The sequence below is a fragment of the Scyliorhinus canicula genome, chromosome 9 (assembly GCF_902713615.1).
Source record: "Scyliorhinus canicula chromosome 9, sScyCan1.1, whole genome shotgun sequence".
Taxonomy (NCBI): domain Eukaryota; kingdom Metazoa; phylum Chordata; class Chondrichthyes; order Carcharhiniformes; family Scyliorhinidae; genus Scyliorhinus; species Scyliorhinus canicula.
The window spans coordinates 45,876,829-45,894,724 of record NC_052154.1 but is presented as its reverse complement, the minus strand read 5'-3'; the positions used below and the strand labels follow the sequence as shown (position 1 = coordinate 45,894,724).

At 41.8% G+C, this 17,896-nt stretch overlaps 1 protein-coding gene across 2 annotated transcripts in view; it reads left to right on the top strand.

Moving 5' to 3' along the window:
- vps35 (VPS35 retromer complex component) overlaps nucleotides 1-17,896 on the top strand; it is a 67,530-nt gene that overhangs the window by 31,456 nt on the left and 18,178 nt on the right. For both annotated transcript variants that reach the window (XM_038806634.1, XM_038806635.1), the window contains exons 8-11: nucleotides 9,681-9,790; nucleotides 9,911-10,007; nucleotides 15,715-15,863; nucleotides 16,031-16,238. In XM_038806634.1, coding sequence (XP_038662562.1) covers nucleotides 9,681-9,790; nucleotides 9,911-10,007; nucleotides 15,715-15,863; nucleotides 16,031-16,238 — 564 coding nt within the window. The remainder of the gene's footprint in view (nucleotides 1-9,680; nucleotides 9,791-9,910; nucleotides 10,008-15,714; nucleotides 15,864-16,030; nucleotides 16,239-17,896) is intronic.

The window sequence follows — 17,896 nt, the reverse complement described above, 5'->3', positions numbered from 1 at the left end:
GGATGGATCTTGCGGGGCAGCGGAGGAAAGGAGGTTCTCCTTCAGAGACGCCGAATGGTGGGCCAGACTCCTTTTGAGCCCCCCCCCCCTCACACCGTGCAAGAACTCCCTCCCACAGGCGCCCCCCCCCCCTCAGCATTCCCGCGCTGTTACCACCTGCACTGACCAGGTGTGGACAGCGCCGGCGGGAACCTGTCGTGATGGGCAGGCCGCTCGGCCCATCTGGGCCGGAGAATCACCGCTCGCCCGTTACAAACGACGAGCAGCGATTCTCCCAGTGGCTAGCCATGAATCTCGCTGCGCCAGTTTGGGGGGGGGGGGGAATAGTGTGCGGGTGCCGGGGCGCCGTGGAGGGACTCGCTCGGCGCCCTGCCGATTCTCCCACCCAGCGTGGCCGGGGGGGGGGGGGGGGGGGGGAGAGGGGGGAGAATTCCGCCCCATGTTTACATTTATCACAGATACTGACCTATAAATGTGTGCATGAATCTGACTAGCTGCCTTAGTAGCTTAGCCATGCTGCATTTGAACTTTAATATGCCTCTGAATAAGCCTGGTCGCTTGAAATGTTGGGTCTAAAAAAGAGGGATTATATGCTAATAAAATACTGTCTATAGTACAGCACCTGAACAAGTATATAAGTAAGTGCATTTGATACGTAACTAAAACAATGATCAGTACAGTAAGATTGGCCTAAAGAGGGAGATGGCATGAAGGAGATGGTTTGAGTGGAAATTCAGGAGTGAATAAGACCATAAGACATAGGAGCGGAAGTAAGGCCATTCGGCCCATCTAGTCCACTCCACCATTCAATCATGGTTGATTTCAACTCCATTTACCCGCTCTCTCCCCATTGCCCTTAATTCCTCGAGAAATCAAGAATTTATCAATTTCTGTCTTAAAGACACTCAACGTCCCGGCCTCCACCGCCCTCTGTGGCAATGAATTCCACAGACCTACCACTCTCTGGCTGAAGAAATTTCTTCTCATCTCTGTTCTAAAGTGACTCCCTTTTATTCTAAGGCTGTGCCCCCGCGTCCTAGTCTCCCCTGCTAATGGAAACGACTTCCCTACGTCCATCCTATCCAAGCCATTCATTATCTTGTAAGTTTAGACCATAAGACCATAAGACATAGGAGTGGAAGTAAGGCCATTCGGCCCATCGAGTCCACTCCGCCATTCAATCATGGCTGATGGGCATTTCAACTCCACCTACCAGCATTCTCCCCGTAGCCCTTAATTCCTCGCGACATCAAGAATTTATCTATCTCTGCCTTGAAGCCATTTAGCGTCCCGGCCTCCACTGCACTCCACGGCAATGAATTCCACAGGCCCACCACTCTCTGGCTGAAGAAATGTCTCCGCATTTCTGTTCTGAATTTACCTCCTCTAATTCTAAGGCTGTGCCCACGGGTCCTCGTCTCCTCGCCTAACGGAAACAGTTTCTTTGCGTCCACCCTTTCTAAGCCATGTATTATCTTGTAAGTTTCTATTAGATCTCCCCTTAACCTTCTAAACTCCAATGAATACAATCCCAGGATCCTCAGCCGTTCATCATATGTTAGACCCGCCATTCCAGGGATCATCCGTGTGAATCTCCGCTGGACACTCTCCAGTGCCAGTATGTCCTTCCTGAGATGTGGGGCCCAAAACTGGACACAGTACTCCAAATGGGGCCTAACCAGAGCCTTATAAAGGCTCAGTAGCACATCGCTGCTTTTATATTCCAACCCTCTTGAGATAAATGACAACATTGCATTCGCTTTCTTAATCATAGATTCAACCTGCATGTTTACCTTTAGGGAATCCTCGACTAGCACTCCCAGATCCCTTTGTACTTTGGCATTATGAATTTTCTCACCGTTTAGAAAGTAGTCTATGCTTGGATTCTTTTTTCCAAAGTGCAAGACCTCACATTTTCTCACGTTGAATTGCATCAGCCATTTCCTGCACCACTCTCCCAAACTGTCTAGATCCTTCTGCAGCCTCCCCACTTCCTCAGCACTACCTGCCTGACCACCTAACTTCGTATCATCGGCAAACTTTGCTAGAATGCCCCCAGTCCCTTCATCCAGATCATTAATATATATGGTGAACAGCTGCGGCCCCAACACTGAACCCTGTGGGACACCGCTGGTCACCGCCTGCCATTCCGAAAAAGAACCTTTTATCCCAACTCTCTGCCTTCTGTCAGACAGCCAATCCTCAACCCATGCCAGTAGCTCATCTCGAACACCATGGGCCCTCACCTTACTCAGCAGCCTCCTGTGTGGCACCTTATCAAAGGCCTTTTGGAAATCCAGATAGACCACATCCACTGGGTTTCCCTGGTCTAACCTACTTGTCACCTCCTCAAAGAATTCTAACAGGTTCGTCAGGCACGACCTCCCCTTACTAAATCCATGTTGACTTGTTCTAATCCGACCCTGCTCTTCCAAGAATTTAGAAATCTCATCCTTAACGATCGATTCTAGAATTTTACCAACAACCGAGGTTAGGCTAATTGGCCTATAATTTTCCATCTTTGTCTTGATCCTTTCTTGAACAAGGGGGTTACAACAGCGATCTTCCAATCGTCCGGGACTTTCCCTGACTCCAGTGATTTTTGAAAGATCTCAACCAACGCTTCCGCTATTTCTTCAGCCACCTCTCTCAGAACTCTAGGGTGTAGCCCATCGGGGCCAGGAGATTTGTCAATTTTAAGACCTTTTAGCTTTTTTAGCACCATCTCTTTTGTAATGGCAACCATACTCAACTCAGCCCCCTGACCCTCTATAATTTTTGGGATATTACTCATGTCTTCCACTGTGAAGACAGACGCAAAGTACTTATTAAGTTCTCCAGCCATTTCCTCGTCTCCCATCACTAGCCTTCCGGAATCAGTTTGAATTGGCCCAATGTCTACTTTGGCCTGTCGTTTGTTTCTTATGTATTGAAAGAAACTTTTACTATCATTTCTTATATTACTGGCTAGCCTGCCTTCATATTTGATCCTCTCCTTCCTTATTTGTCTCTTTGTTAACCTCTGTTTGTTTTTGTAGCCTTCCCAATCTTCTGATTTCCCAGTGCTTTTGGCCACTTTATAGGATCTCTCTTTTTCTTTGATACATTTCCTGACCTCCTTTGTCAGCCATGGCTGTCTAATCCCTCCCCGGATAATCTTTCTTTTCTTGGGGATAAACCTCTGTACAGTGTCCTCAATAATGCATAAAAACTCCTGCCATTTTTGCTCTACTGTCTTCCCCACTAGGGTCTGCTTCCAGTCGATTTTCGCCAGTTCCTCTCTCATGCCCTCGTAATTACCTTTATTTAACTGTAACACCATTACATCCGATTTTGCCTTCTCTCTTTCAAACTGCAGACTGAACTCAACCATATTATGATCGCTGCTTCCTAAGTGTTCCCTTACTTTAAGATCTTTTATAAAGTTTCTATTAGTTATTGTTTCCATTAGATCTCCCCTCAACCTCCTAAACTCCAATGAATATAATCCCACGATCCTCAGACGTTCATCGTATGTTAGGCCTACCATTCCTGGGATCATCCGTGTGAATCTCCGCTGGACCCGCTCCAGTGCCAGTATGACCTTCCTGAGGTGTGGGGCCCAAAATTGCTCACAGTTGAATGTTTTTTGCTTTAAAGTTGCTGAGAAACAAAAAGGGACCAACCAAAACCAACACTTGTTTTCAATTTGTGAAGTATTAATTAGTTTTAGCTGACTAAGCTGGGGGAGGGACAAGTAAAACTTAAGCATTTCTTGATGCAGTTATTTTAAAGAAAATAAATTAACCAAATTTGGGAAGAACGGGTAATATATCCATATTTGAAGATGATGAACTGAGAGGAATAGTGACTTTCTAAAAACGACATGGGACGCAATGGGTGGGATGATGACAGATGTTCTTTAGAAAGTGGTAGGTTTGATCAAGGTATTTAAAAGGAAATTGAATTGCTATCTGAAGAGAAATAATGTGCAATGATATGGGGTAAGGCAGGGGAAATAGAATATTCTTTCAGTGAGCCAGTGCAGACTTGATGGGCCAAATGGCCTGTACTGAAAAGGTTCTGTGTACTTTGGACACTTGGAAACTAGTAACATAGCAGGGATGGTTCTGACGAAAATAGCATTATCTGAGAATGGAAGGCCAAAAACAAGGGTAATTAGCAGCCAGGGAACACGGGCAACTTAAATAGCAGAGGTATGAAAACGCTGTTTAAAAATGAAAGGAAAAGGAGAACTATTAAAATCCGAATTTGGACTGCATGTACAGAAACACATGCAGCAAATAAAGTGGAACTGGAGGCAATAATCTGTAGCAAGGAATCAGATGTAATAGGAATGGCCGAAATGTGACTACATCCAAATTATAGGACCTGCAACTAAACTTTACAGCATATATCAGAAAGAATAGGGAACAATGGCAACTGAAAAATAGGCATAACTAGCAAGACATTCAAAACAGAATCCATAAATGAGGGATCAGTCACACTAACAGACTAGAAGGTGACTCAGTGCATTGGATAGGCTGAGGGGCAGATGCAGAATAAACCTGAATTAGAAAGAAACATATAGGAAAAAAAGGAGAAAATAGCCCTGCAAAGTAACGGCTGTGGCTTTAAATTTAATAATAAATTGAACTTCAGTCAATAAGAGTTGCTGCAAAGTTTTTTAAAAGACACACAAAGCTGTGCCTTAAGTTTTAAAAAAAAAAAGTGAACTGCAACGAGGTGTCCCGAAGCATGGAAAAAAAATCATGAAGCAGAACTTGACAATCTCCCAATGTACTGGATCAGTGCAGTTGCTGCCACAGACCCCCCCCCCCCCCCCCCCCCCACCCCCGTAGACTCTGGAAGGGAGTCCGTTCCACATCCGTGGCAGCAACTGCACTGATGGGCTTCAAGCAAAAGAAATAAAGTTCTCGACCTCTTTTTTTTATTTCAATGGAGGAAAGTGAACGGTTTTTAAAAACAACGGCCCTGACTGGACTATGAGAGCACTGGTCTCCCAAGTACGAGAGAAATTTTTTTAAAACTTGCACATCAAAGGGAAAAAACGGATTCTCCAGCCAGTCAAAAGAAGAAAAATCTCTGGGGTCAGTGAAATGACTTCCTTCAGTATAAATTCGACGAAGGGCATCCGAGTTAATGCCAAACTCTTAAAGTGAAGGAAAAACACAAAGCCAACAGCTGATTGGAAACAAAGGGATATGGGCTTGACTAGGTAATTCAGTTAAAGTGGCAATGCGCTTAAAGCGGCAACCACAAGAAACAACAAACCGCTATGAGCATGAAAATTAGGGAAGACCCCAGATTGAGGGCAATTCTCAAAAGTTCCACAAGCAACAAGAAGCTCAAGAAGGCGGCAGTGGCAGAGCTCTTGAGGCAGCAGCTTGCTGGAAAGAGGGAATTTTATCACATAATTCACCAGAAAGAGAGTACCACAACCATTCCTTCACGCGCGACAATCCCAAGGTTGTGAAAGAACTGTCAAAACACAACACTTTTTGTTGTATTGAGATGACATGTGCCTGCATGCATTATATAATGTAACGTGCTTGGCAGAGCAAGGGCCAATGTAGGACTGGAGGGTGGCACCGCCCAGTATCTTGTGTAGTCACATGGTCAAAGAGCAATCTAGAACCTGGTAAGTAGCAAGCCTGTGTGGAACTATTCTGTGCAAGACTATATTTTGAACTGTACGAAGTTAAAGCCTACCAATAAAAGTATTTGTTTAAACACAAACTTCAAGGTTTGATCAATGAGTCATCACCACTGTAACATAAACTCCTTGAAGTACATAATATAAACCTTCGGTACTGGATCAAGTTGAATCTCCAGAATAATTGTCTCCCAAGAGACAGAACAGATCGTTCATAAACATGTGGGTCACTTGAGTAGAGTGCTGCTCCAGCAGTCAGTGTTCCCATCAAGAAATGTTTTCGAATCCGTAAGAACCAAAGTACCTGATCGACCTGTTATAGGCATAACTGATGTCTCCATGGAAGCAAGTAAGTAATGAACTGCGTGTGCTAGAATGGCTACATGTTATTGCAGTTCCTGTTAATGTCGATCCTGTTGAAGCATTTCCGACTACAAAATTACACTGTTCCACAAGAAACAGAAAAATCCCTCCGTTGGACCGTTATATAAAAAAATGTTCAGTTAACATTTAGGACTGAGTAACTTAGTTGTTGAAGATTGTACAAAGCAGTTAAAGGGGAGGGATGTGGTGATTGTCCCTTTAAGGGCAACACAGCAGAGCGAAGGTCACCTTGGCTTGGGACTCTGAGTGGAGGCAAGGACTAAGGGCAGCCGTGTGACTGCTGTGCATTTTTCTTAATAAATACCTTTTTGTATTCACAAACAAGTCTGTCAAACTGCATTTTACACTAATGTATTGCACCTGTGCAAATTAAAATAAGTTGAGAGAAGAGAGCAGCAACGTTGCATGTATGGTACCAGGCAATATGAAGACGGTTGAAGTGATCTGTCTATTTAAGAAGGTAACAAAACAAGTCTATAGAATTATGGACCAATCGGCTTGATGTCAGTTATAGAAAAAGTAATGGAATTCAATCCTTGCACAAAGATTAAGTTTAAAAATAGGATTGCAAAGTCAGCAGGAATTTTGACAAGGAAGGTAATACTTGACTAGCCTTCCTGAATTGTTTGAAGTAACGAAGAGTCGATGAGGGTAAGGGAGCAGGCACATCTGGGTGGGACTGCTCTTGCATGGTTCCGTTCTAATCTATCTAATTGTAACCAAAGAATCACTTGTAATGACTTATCTTGGTTTAGCACAGGGCTAAATTGCTGGCTTTGAAAGCAGACCAAGGCAGGCCAGCAGCACGGTTCAATTCCTACACTAGCCTCCCCGAACAGGTGTCGGAATGTGGCGACTAGGGGCTTTTCACAGTAACTTCATTTGAAGCCCACTTGTGACAATAAGCGATTTTCATTCATTTCATTTCATTTTCTTCCTGCTCAAACACATTACCCTTGGCGCGCCCAAGGATCTATTCTTGGCCCCTGTTATTTCTCATTAGGCACAGCATTAGTTTTCACAATTATGTTCACAACATCCAGTTCTACTTCACCGTCCCCACCACCCTCTCAATTACTTCACTATTGCTAAATTACCAGACTGCTTATTCAATATTTGACACTGGATGGGCAGACATTTCCTTCAATTAAATATTGGGAAGATTCAAACCATTGGTACCCATCCCAAACCCTCTTCACTACCGACCGATTCTATTGTTCTCCCTGGCAGCGGCAAATTAAAATTAATATGGATAACTGTGAGATGGTGTATTTTGGTGGGTGGAAAGAGTCCGGTATATCCCTATGTTGAAATTGGATGGGGGATGCTCTTGAGTGGTGGACTTCATTTTTGGAGGGATAGAATTGAATAGCAAAAGAACGTTGAATCACATTTGGGAGTAATGTGATCAGTTCTGGACTCCATATTATAAAATGACGATGGTGCAGAGGAGATTTGCTACAATGATATCAGAGTTGAGAGATTATACGTACTTCATTGCATTGTTCATGTAAACCTACCTGTGACACTAATAAAGATTATTAATAATAATAATAATAATATTATTATTAATTGAACATATTGGGGTCCAGAAAAAAGAAGACTGAAGTGACCTGATAGAGATTTAGGGAGAAATGTTTTTATCCAAAGAGTGATTAGGACGTAGAAAGCTCTACTAGAAGAAATGATGGACGTGACCGTATAGATGCATTTAAGGGAAAATCAGCAAGTAGATGAGGGAGGAAGAAATAGAAGGATTTGTTGATGGAGTTGGATGAAATATGATGGGAGGAGGTTTGTATGAAATATAAATACCGATGTAAGCCTTTTGGAACAAACAATCCGCTTCTGTGTGCAAATTGAGGATGGAAGATTAATCTAAATAGAAAAGGGAAGGGTAGAAATTTTAGGTCTTCACTCAATCCACATTTACTGAGATATGAAGTTCTTCACAGAAATAAGAGAATGAAAAGCATGGATGTGTAACTGCAGCCAAACAGCAGGCAAGTCACGTGTCATTCAGTACATTTAACTTGAAGTCCCAGTATAGGAAACGCGCTTCACTCAGATGACCCTGATTGACAACAGATGGCACATACACTCAGCTCACACTGCACCTGCTAACGCAGGTGCAGGATCTCCCATTGGTGACATAATTGAAGTGTGCCCATTTATCTGTGGCACTACTGGTCTGTGCCTACACATGGTGATGTCATCACTTTCACTGCCTGCAGCTCAGAACAACCCTTTTGGTCAGTACCCTGCTCTCTCCACCGCCTCCACTCACCTCTTTTCCTGAGCTGCAGTCTCTGTTTCTCCTGCATTTGCATTCACTCCCTGCCCAAGACCTGTTTTCTCTTCCGTTTGCAGATGCTCCCTGAGAGTTCCCAGTACTTGCTGTTACTCCTGGACTTTGCCACTTGCACTGTGCTTTCGAGCAAGGGTGAATGCAGGAAATGGCCTCTTTCTTCCCCCACCCTTTCTTTTTTTGTTTTGTCCGAGTTTGGTGATGGCAGCTGGCTTTGATATCACCAGTGTTGCAACCGCATGTGTGGGTAATGCACCCTCTGCAGATGCTGTTGTCACCGAACTCTGCCTTTTGAAAGAGTGACCTGTATATTCATTGTTGGTCAGACTAATAAGTGATCTGGTATGAAAAATGAGGGGAAGTGTGATCATCGCTGTACTACAAGAAACTAGAACCAGGGACTATAAACTGAAAATGAAGACCGCAAAAGGAATTCCGAAAGAAAGCTCAAATTATTAGGTTCCAATCCTGAAGGGGGTATGGTTGCAAAATAATTTGAGATCCTTCTCCAAATTTCTAGTAATAGTAATGCATAGAATTGGGATTAAGATGAGCGCTGCATTACGAACACAATGGCAGAGCAAGCTTGGTGACTCTTTGGTTGTTTCTTTTATTCTAATCTTTGACTGTCAGTGCAGCCCTAACTCTAATTTTCCAAAAAAATGAATTAAAGTATGCTCCATTTTTTCATTGGAAAAGGCAGGGTGATCATAACTTTGTTTCTTATGTTGATAACTCAGTTAATAGGATAGATGCCTGTTTTCGAGCAAGATTGGCTGCATGTTTATTTTTGTTTACCAATCCTGTTAAGAGGTACTTCATTAATATGTGGCTTTCAACCTTTTTGTATGGGAGATCCCTGGCTAATATTGGCACACAGACTAACAGAAATTTGATGATATTATCAACTGCATAAGATCTCTTCACCAACTTTCTAAATTCTGTGAACTCGTTTTAAAATCAGTATTTTAATGAGACATTTAATAGAGTAGCAGCTTATGCTAAGAGTGCAATGCCCTTAATGATGTCAAACATATATACTGACTTTTAGCTGAAAGTTGGTTTGCTACAGACTGGTGTATGTCTGGACTCCGACACTGACCTTGCCATATGCATTGCGCTGTGAATCATTTTTCATGAGCGCTAAACTAAAGAGGCTACTTTGAGTGAAGCAAAGCCTCAAGTCCTTTTGAATAACAATCACAATGATTTCTCGGCTGTACTATCAATGCACTGCACTTCTTACAATTAAAACACCATCTCTCAATGCATCCCATGCGTTGTGACATTTTTTGCAAAAGCTTTCAAGTAATAAGGGTATCTATTTTACAGGTATTCCCTGATGAGTTTCATCTGCAGACGCTGAATCCATTCCTTCGTTCTTGTGCAGAGCTCCATCAAAGTGTTAATGTCAAAAACATTATCATTGCTTTGATTGATCGGTAAGGCTGCTTTTTTGAATTGGCTCCCAGTAGGTATCTTTGCAGTTTCATTAAATAAGCAATGGGATTTTACATTTCACTTATTTGAATTGCTTTCAATGGCCATTTTACAATTTTTAGGTTGGCTTTGTTTGCGCATCGTGAAGATGGTCCTGGAATCCCTGCTGATATAAAACTGTTTGACATCTTTTCCCAACAAGTAGCAACAGTTATACAGGTAAAACTGTTTTTATTGTCAAAGGCTTCTTTCTTGGTCCATAGTTTTTTATATATGTTTAAAATTAAAGCATCTTGGATGCTTTCATAACTTTACCATTTCCTAAACTTAGTTGTTCACTATTTCACTAATGGAACTGCATAAAGTCTGCTTGACATTTAAACGTGGCATGAGGACATTTCCAGAGTGAATAAATTGGCATTCCATTGAAATGTGAAAAGTACTTGAGCTGGAAAAGTATTTGTAACTCATCTCATCCTCTAATAAAATCATAGATAATAACTAGACTTCAGCAAGTTGTGTCTTCAGCTGCAACTGAACAGCAATATCTACTTGGGTGCCACAGAGATACAGGCCAGAATTTGGACTTGCAGGCGTCTAACAATGTATGCTGTTCAGCTTCTCCTGCATTTTTCCTGCATCTTTCAACTTTGGTTACAAAGTTGTTAAAAGTGCTAGCTGATAGTGCAGTGGGTGAAACAGCTTCTGGGATCTGTGTAAACAGGGCAACCGACAAAAACTCTCCTGAACCAATGAAATGTAAGGATTAGAAAATAAACACAGGAAAATCTGAGAAGGTGAATGAATCAACTGGCTGAGTTCAATCTCAAATCAAGTACAGAATGAAAAAGCAAGAAATAAAGATTGGATTAAGGGGGAAGGGGAGAGTCAAAGGAAAAAGTAAGAGGGGGAAATTTTTAGGATTTGATATTTTTAACTTCCTGAAGAGTGATATTATTTAAATGGCAAAAAAATTCAGCATGCTGCTGTGCAGAGGGACCTGGATGTCCTTGTGCATGAATCACAAAAAGTTGGTTTGCAGGTAATTAAGAAATCAAATGGAATGTTATCCTTCATTTTGCAGAGGGATTGAGTTTAAAAACAGGGATGTGATGTTGCAGCTGTATAGGGTGCTGGTGAGGCTCAGTGTATACCCGGTGAGTACTGTGTATAGTTTTGGTCTCTTCACTTGAGCAAGGATGTACTGGAACTGGAGGGTGTGCAGAGGAGATTCACTAGGTTGATTTTGGAGTTGAGAGGATTGGCTTATGATGAGAGACGAGTAGACTGGGACCTATACTCCTAAGAATGAGGGGGAATAGATATAAGGAAATAGATATGAGGGGGAAAAGATATAAGCAGGGAGGTTGTTTCCACTGGTGGGCGAAGCAAGAACTAGGATACATAGCCTCAAAATAAGGGGGTGCAGATTTAGGACTGAGTGGAGGAGGAAGTTCCTTCGCCAAAGGGTTGTGAATCTGTGGAATTCCCTGCCCAGTGATGCAGTTGAGGCTACCTCGTTGAATGCTTTTAAGGCAAAGATAGATTTTTGAACAGTAAAGGAATAAAAGGTTATGGTGAGCGGACGGGTAAGTGGAGCTGAGTCCACAAAAAGATCAGCTGTGATGCCAGATGACCTATTCCTGCTCCTAGTTCTTATGACTCCACATTTGTAATGAATAATTTTCAGTGTAAGAGGTGCTGATTGGCAGTTAGTAAAACTTAGCATATCATTAAACCAAGGATTTGCATTTGTAATGTCAAGACAACTTTCTATGGTGAGTTTAATGAACAATTAATAAATAAATACAAAAAAGTCCTCAAAAGGTAGGCTAAGGTTGCAATGCTGTTTTGTTTTTGAGAATTTAATGGCAGCCTGTCGCAATTCAGGCAGCAGCTTTCAGGATTTTGTATTTAAACTGCAGCCAGTCCTTGCCAGCAGTTTCTGTACCAGTTATTCAAATAACAGTGACACTATTAGTTGTACTATTGTTTTGATAGCAAAACTTGGACCATTAATTATTTTGAATCCATGCCATTACTTTTGTATGACAGGACAGGCTTCTAATGGGGTGTCTAATTTGGCTATCTATTCGATGGCCTGAAATGGTAACGAGAAAGCAGCAGATGTAATTTATTTGTATTTTCAGAAGAAATTTCATAGAGCATGCAGATGTTTCAGTTATTTAAAAGTCTCTTGAGAGGAAATGTAGCACCATGGATTAAAATGGTGTACCTCGGGGTGAGTTCTGTGACCAAATTGGATACAGGAAACTAGGCCTCAATGTGTTGAGTCAAACAAACAAGTTTAGCAGTGAGATGATTTGTTTAAAAAAAAACACAGACATAGGATGATAAGATGAGTAGATAGATGGGTGATGCAGTTTGATATGAAATATGGGGTAATGTATTTTGTGGAAGAAAAATCAATAGGAATATTTACTTAAGAATGTAGGTGAACAGACTGCCTTTCAGTTAATTTTGCATTTGAATTAAATTCCGATGCAGAAAGCAATACTAAAGTTTGTGAAATTTGGGGTTTTATAAATAAGACAGGATAAGAGCAAAGTAATAATGATGAATTTATGTGAAGCATTGGTTAGATTGCAGGTAATATACTGTTTAGGGCGTCCCATTACCAAAAGGACCACCTGTACAGATGCTGTTAGTAGATTCATCAACATTGAACTATGTTTTTTAAAAAAAGAGTTGGGATACTGGGACTAATTGGGGCAGGGAAGTGGAGAGATTTAATGTAGGATTTGACGGAGTGAATAATGAAATTGGTTGGGAGTCGGTGACTAGGGATCTTCAATTGAACATCATCACAGATTGAAGGGAAGTTTATTTACAGAGGTTGTTGCCTTGATTTAAAATTTCTCATTCTTCAAACTTCTATCGCCAAACTGTACCCTATCTCTGAAATTTTCTCCAATTCTGGCCTTTTCAGCAACCTGCATTTCCTTCAGTCACAGGTCACAGAATCTACATTGCAGAAGAAGGCCATTTGGCCCATTGAGTATGCACCGGCTCTTGGAAAGAGCACCCCACTCGAGCACACTCCTCCACCCTATCCCCATAACCCAGTAACCCCACTTAACCCTTTTGGACACTAAGGGCAATTTAGCATCGCCAATCCACCTAACCCGCACATTTTTGGACTGTGGGAGGAAACCGGAGCACCCAGAGAAAACCCATGCAGACACGGGAGAACGTGCAGACTCCGCACAGGCAGTGACCCAAGCAGGAAATCGAACCTGAGACCCTGGAGCTGTGAAGCAACTGTGCTCACCACTGTGCCACCGTGCTGCTCAAAGCGAAGCTTTTAGTCATCCAAGGCCCTAAAGTCAGGAATTTTCTTCCTCCGTTCGAAATCCCCATTAAAACCTAATTCTGACTTAGCATTTTGACATCTATCCAAATAGGCTTTTTTATTTGGTGTCAGTTTTTGTCTTGGAATATTTAATACAGTAAAAGTGCTATTAAGTTATTGTTGGAGCATGACATTTTTTACCATGAGGACTGCTTGAGCCAGAAAACGTTGTAGCTTTTATGAGAAAATCGTTTTTTAAATTTTTATTCTCCTTTTTCAGATTTTCATCAAATATGCACCCAACAATAGATAACCAACAATTTATATATACAATGGCAACCCCCCAAACATCCCCCAACATCGTAAATACAGAGCAAGGACGAAAAAGAGAATCCACAGTCATCCCATACATAATCATCAGTAACCTATACATTCCTAACTACCCTCCCCATAATGTTTGATGTCATCCAGTTATTGAAAATGCATGATTAACAAAGCCCATGAATTGCAGAACCCTTCCATCCTCCCCCTCAGCTCAAACTTCACCAGCATTAAAAATTCCGGCAGGTCCCCCCCTCCCCCTCACGCCGAGGCACAGGGCAGAGAAGCTGACCTCCACCCCAACAGAACCTGCCTTCGGGCAATCAGCGAGCCGAAGGCTAAGACATCTACCCGGCTGGTCCGACACCCCGAATATGGCTTCCAGGGGCCCTGGTTCGAACCTCTCGTGTACCACCCAAGATGACCCTGAAGACCCCCCTCCAGTTTCAGACAGGACCAAAACATATGAACATGGTTTACGGGGCTCCTCGCACAGTGCTTACATACATCCTCCACCACCTCAAAGAGTTGGCTCATGCTCGTGAGGTGTGCTCTATAGACCACCTTCAACTGTATCAGCCCCAACCTCGGGCACGAGGCTGAGGCATTCACCCTCCAGAGCACCTCACACTACCATCCATGCTCTCCCTCAACTCTTTCTCCCACTTTGCTTTAATCCCCTCTAATAACATCTTGTCCTCTCCCAGAATCACCCCATAGATCGCCGACATCACCCCCTCTCCATTTCCTCTGCCGTCAATACATCCTCCAACAATGTGGGGGCCTGCACCATCAGGAATCTCAGAACCTCCTTCCTGGCGAAAGCTCGGACCTGCATATAGGGCAGCACAGTGGTTAGCACAGTTGCTTCACAGCTCCAGGGTCCCATGTACGTTTCCCGGCATGGGTCACTGTCTGTCTGTGCAGAGTCTGCACGTTCTCTCCGTGTCTGCATGGGTTTCCTCCGGGTGCTCCGGTTTCCTCCCACAGTCCAAAGGTGTGCAAGCTAGGTGGATTCGCCATGCTAAATTGCCCTTTGTGTCCAAAAAAAGGTTGGGTACGGTTACGGGGTAGGGTGGAAGTGTGGGCTTGGGTAAAGTGCTCTATCCAAGGGCCGCTGCAGACGCGATGGGCCGACTGGCCTCCTTCTGCACTGAAAATTCCATACTAAACATCTGCCCCAGCCCATATTTCTTCTTCCAACTCCTCCGGCCTCCCCCGAAATAAATCCTTTAATACCCTAACTCTCCTCCCATCACTTTTTTATGAGAAAATCTGATGAATGTTTGAAGCAACAAGTTGTAAGGAAACTGTTGTGGTCAGATTAGTTTTGAATTGCTATGATGGACAGCTAGTATGGACTCATTGAGTTTTTTGTGCTGTGAGCTTCTATTGTTCATTTGTGCTGGAGATAGAATGTTATTTTGTCTGACACTCTATGTCATTGCCATCTGTTACCATACCGTACACTATTAAAATGGACAAATGTCAAGTAAAATTCCTTCTGTGCTGAGTAACCTCGAGCATTGAATGAATGTACTTGCCTTGTCTTGACATTCGAGTCCTTTTGGAGTCTTTTTATTTTGCCAGTGATTATTGTTCATCTGTCATTTTCAGTCATACCTTAGAATACATTACCACGTGCTTGGCAATGGCTTTGAGAGAAGTGATGTTGCATTATTTCTAAATGTGTAATCCTATACCTTTTTTTTTTACACCAGTTGCCTTGTTTCTCTTCCTGCACCTAGTGGTGCACAAGGCTGACTTTCACCTGCTTCCATAGTGAGTTTTGCCTGGAACAGCCCTTTAACCCGTCACCAGAGACTTGTAGCTTGAGGGGTGTTACTCCACAGCAAGCATGGCTGACCAAGAGCCTCTTCTGCTTTTGCCACCTGCCATTGGTGTATTAGAAGGATTTTGTAGGTTGATACTCGGCCTGTTGGCCGGATTATGAACACACCTTCTTTGGTTGTCAAGTCCTGGGGTGGGACTCCAACCTGGAGCCTCTGGCTCAAGAGGCAGGGACGCTACCCACTGCACGACAAGACCTCCTCACCAATGGCTTTGTGCAGTTGTATTAAAAGTAGGAAAGGAAATGTGACAATTTGATCAGAATCTTAACTTTTGCATGATCGAAGTAACCCATCAGATTGCCATATTAAACATTCTTCTGCCTAATCGGCTCTTACAGTTCCCATAGATAATGCCAGTAGTGAATTTATTAAAAATGTGTCCAAAATAAGTGTTTAAAAAGACCGACATTTGCTAATTTTATTTTGGTTATATTTTCAGTCAAGACAAGATATGCCTTCTGAAGATGTTGTATCTTTACAAGTATCTCTTATCAACTTGGCCATGAAGTGTTACCCTGAACGGGTGGACTATGTTGATAAAGTTCTTGAAACAACTGTGGAGATCTTTAACAAACTCAATCTCGAACAGTATGTACTTTCATTTTTAAGTATACTTTTATCTGATAGGAATTTATGATTTGTCATGTTTTTGTATCTTAAACTGTACTTCAGTTAAACAAAATATGTGCTGGGTTTCAATAGCCAAGAAAGAGCTCATTATCAAATTTTCTGTTTTCTTTCCTTGCCACATTTAGTATTGCTACTAGCAGTGCAGTTTCTAAAGAATTAACACGGCTTCTAAAGATTCCCATCGACACGTACAACAGCATCCTGACTGTATTGAAGTTGAAACACTTCCATCCTTTGTTTGAATACTTTGACTATGAGTCACGCAAAACTATGAGCTGTTATATACTAAGCAATGCACTTGAGTTCAACACCGAGATAATTGGACAAGAACAGGTAATATTTAATGCATGTACCACGAGGATCCAAATTTTATTTTAATAGTATGATGAGTTAAAATGATGGCAAAATCAGGTAATGAAAAAAAATACAGATTTTTAAAATGCATGTTGACTGTTATTTTTGACAGATTTCAGGATATATTTAAGAAATTGACTAATGGAAATATTAGTGTTGTATAATGGGAGAGATATTTTGAAGATTAAAAACTTGTGAACAAGGTTTTAAAGTACATCTTTTCTAAAGCTGATTAACCTTCTTACAATGCAAGTTGAATTTATGTTGGAAAATCAGTAATTTGGAAGAAAAATGTTTGTTGTATTTGCCAGATGTTACACTAATTTTAAGGATTTCTAGCATCAGTGCTACAGGTTGTTCAAAAAGTATAAAAATATTACCGTCAAAATTTTCCGAGGGAGGGTCCTTCCAAATTAATTCAAAAGCAAGTATTTCTAACCCCTGGGGGGAAATAATAAGGAAAAGGTCTATAGAGAAACGTCGGTAAAGATCTGGTGAATTTATATTGCATTGGATTGCCTGTGTGTTGATTAGTCTAATTACTTTTTAGTGTTTCTGTAGAACCTGAAATAGGCACAGTCGCATGCTTTGTAAAGTTGCAAAGTTATAATGAAATTATTTAAGATGGACAAATGCAAGTACGTTTCTGCCTAAGACTCGCAGCAAATTTTTTCCTTAATTCTAAATATTGAAAGTTGCATTGGTTCTTTTTAGAAAGTTATATATGCAGTTGTGTTCAATAAACTATACCTAAATTCTAAAACTTTCAATTATATATACCAGTAAATAATAGAGCAACACAATAAAACAGTTATTTACCTGAAATTAATCCTCCATATTTAATGGCAATTGTGAAATTTGTTTTGGCCGTAAATAACATGGAGTGCTATTCATCCTGCCCGATTTAATGACATTGTATAAGTTTTTCAAATAAAATAACTGCGTGGTGCAGGGAACTATGATCTATCCTCATCAGTTGCTGTTTGGATTTGCTCTCTGCATGACTTTTTTCCACCAATAAAAATTATGGCCATAATGAATAGCTTCATGTTAACTTTTTATGCTATAGTTGTGGCTTAAGAGAGAAAGATCTCCTCCTTAAATTGAAACCTCTTAAGCTCAAGAACCACTCCAGAGACTGGAGCACAAAAATCTAGGCTGACACTCCACTGCCGTGTTGGAGGTGCCATCTGTTGGGCAAAGTACTAAACTATGGACTCATCTGCTCCCTCAATGGGGCACAAATTAAATCATGATATTGTCAAGAAGAGCAGGAGAGTTCTCCCCAGTGTGCTGACCAATAATAATACCGCATTAAAATCATGAACTGGTGATCTGGCCATTATCATGTTGCTGTTTGATGGCGCTTGTGCGAAAATTGGCTGCCATATTTCTTGTATTACAGAGGGTGATGGTAGAGGGATGTTTCCGTGACTGGATGCCTGTTTCCAGTGGGGCTCTGCAGGGCTCTGACCTGGGACACTTGCTATTTGTGGTGTACATTAATGATTTGGACTTGTATGTAGGAGGTATGATCAATCTGTTTGTGGATGACACACAAATTTTAGCGTGGTAAATGGTGAGGAGGATAGCCTTTGACTGCAGGAAGATATCAGTGGTCTGGATGTGTTGGTAGA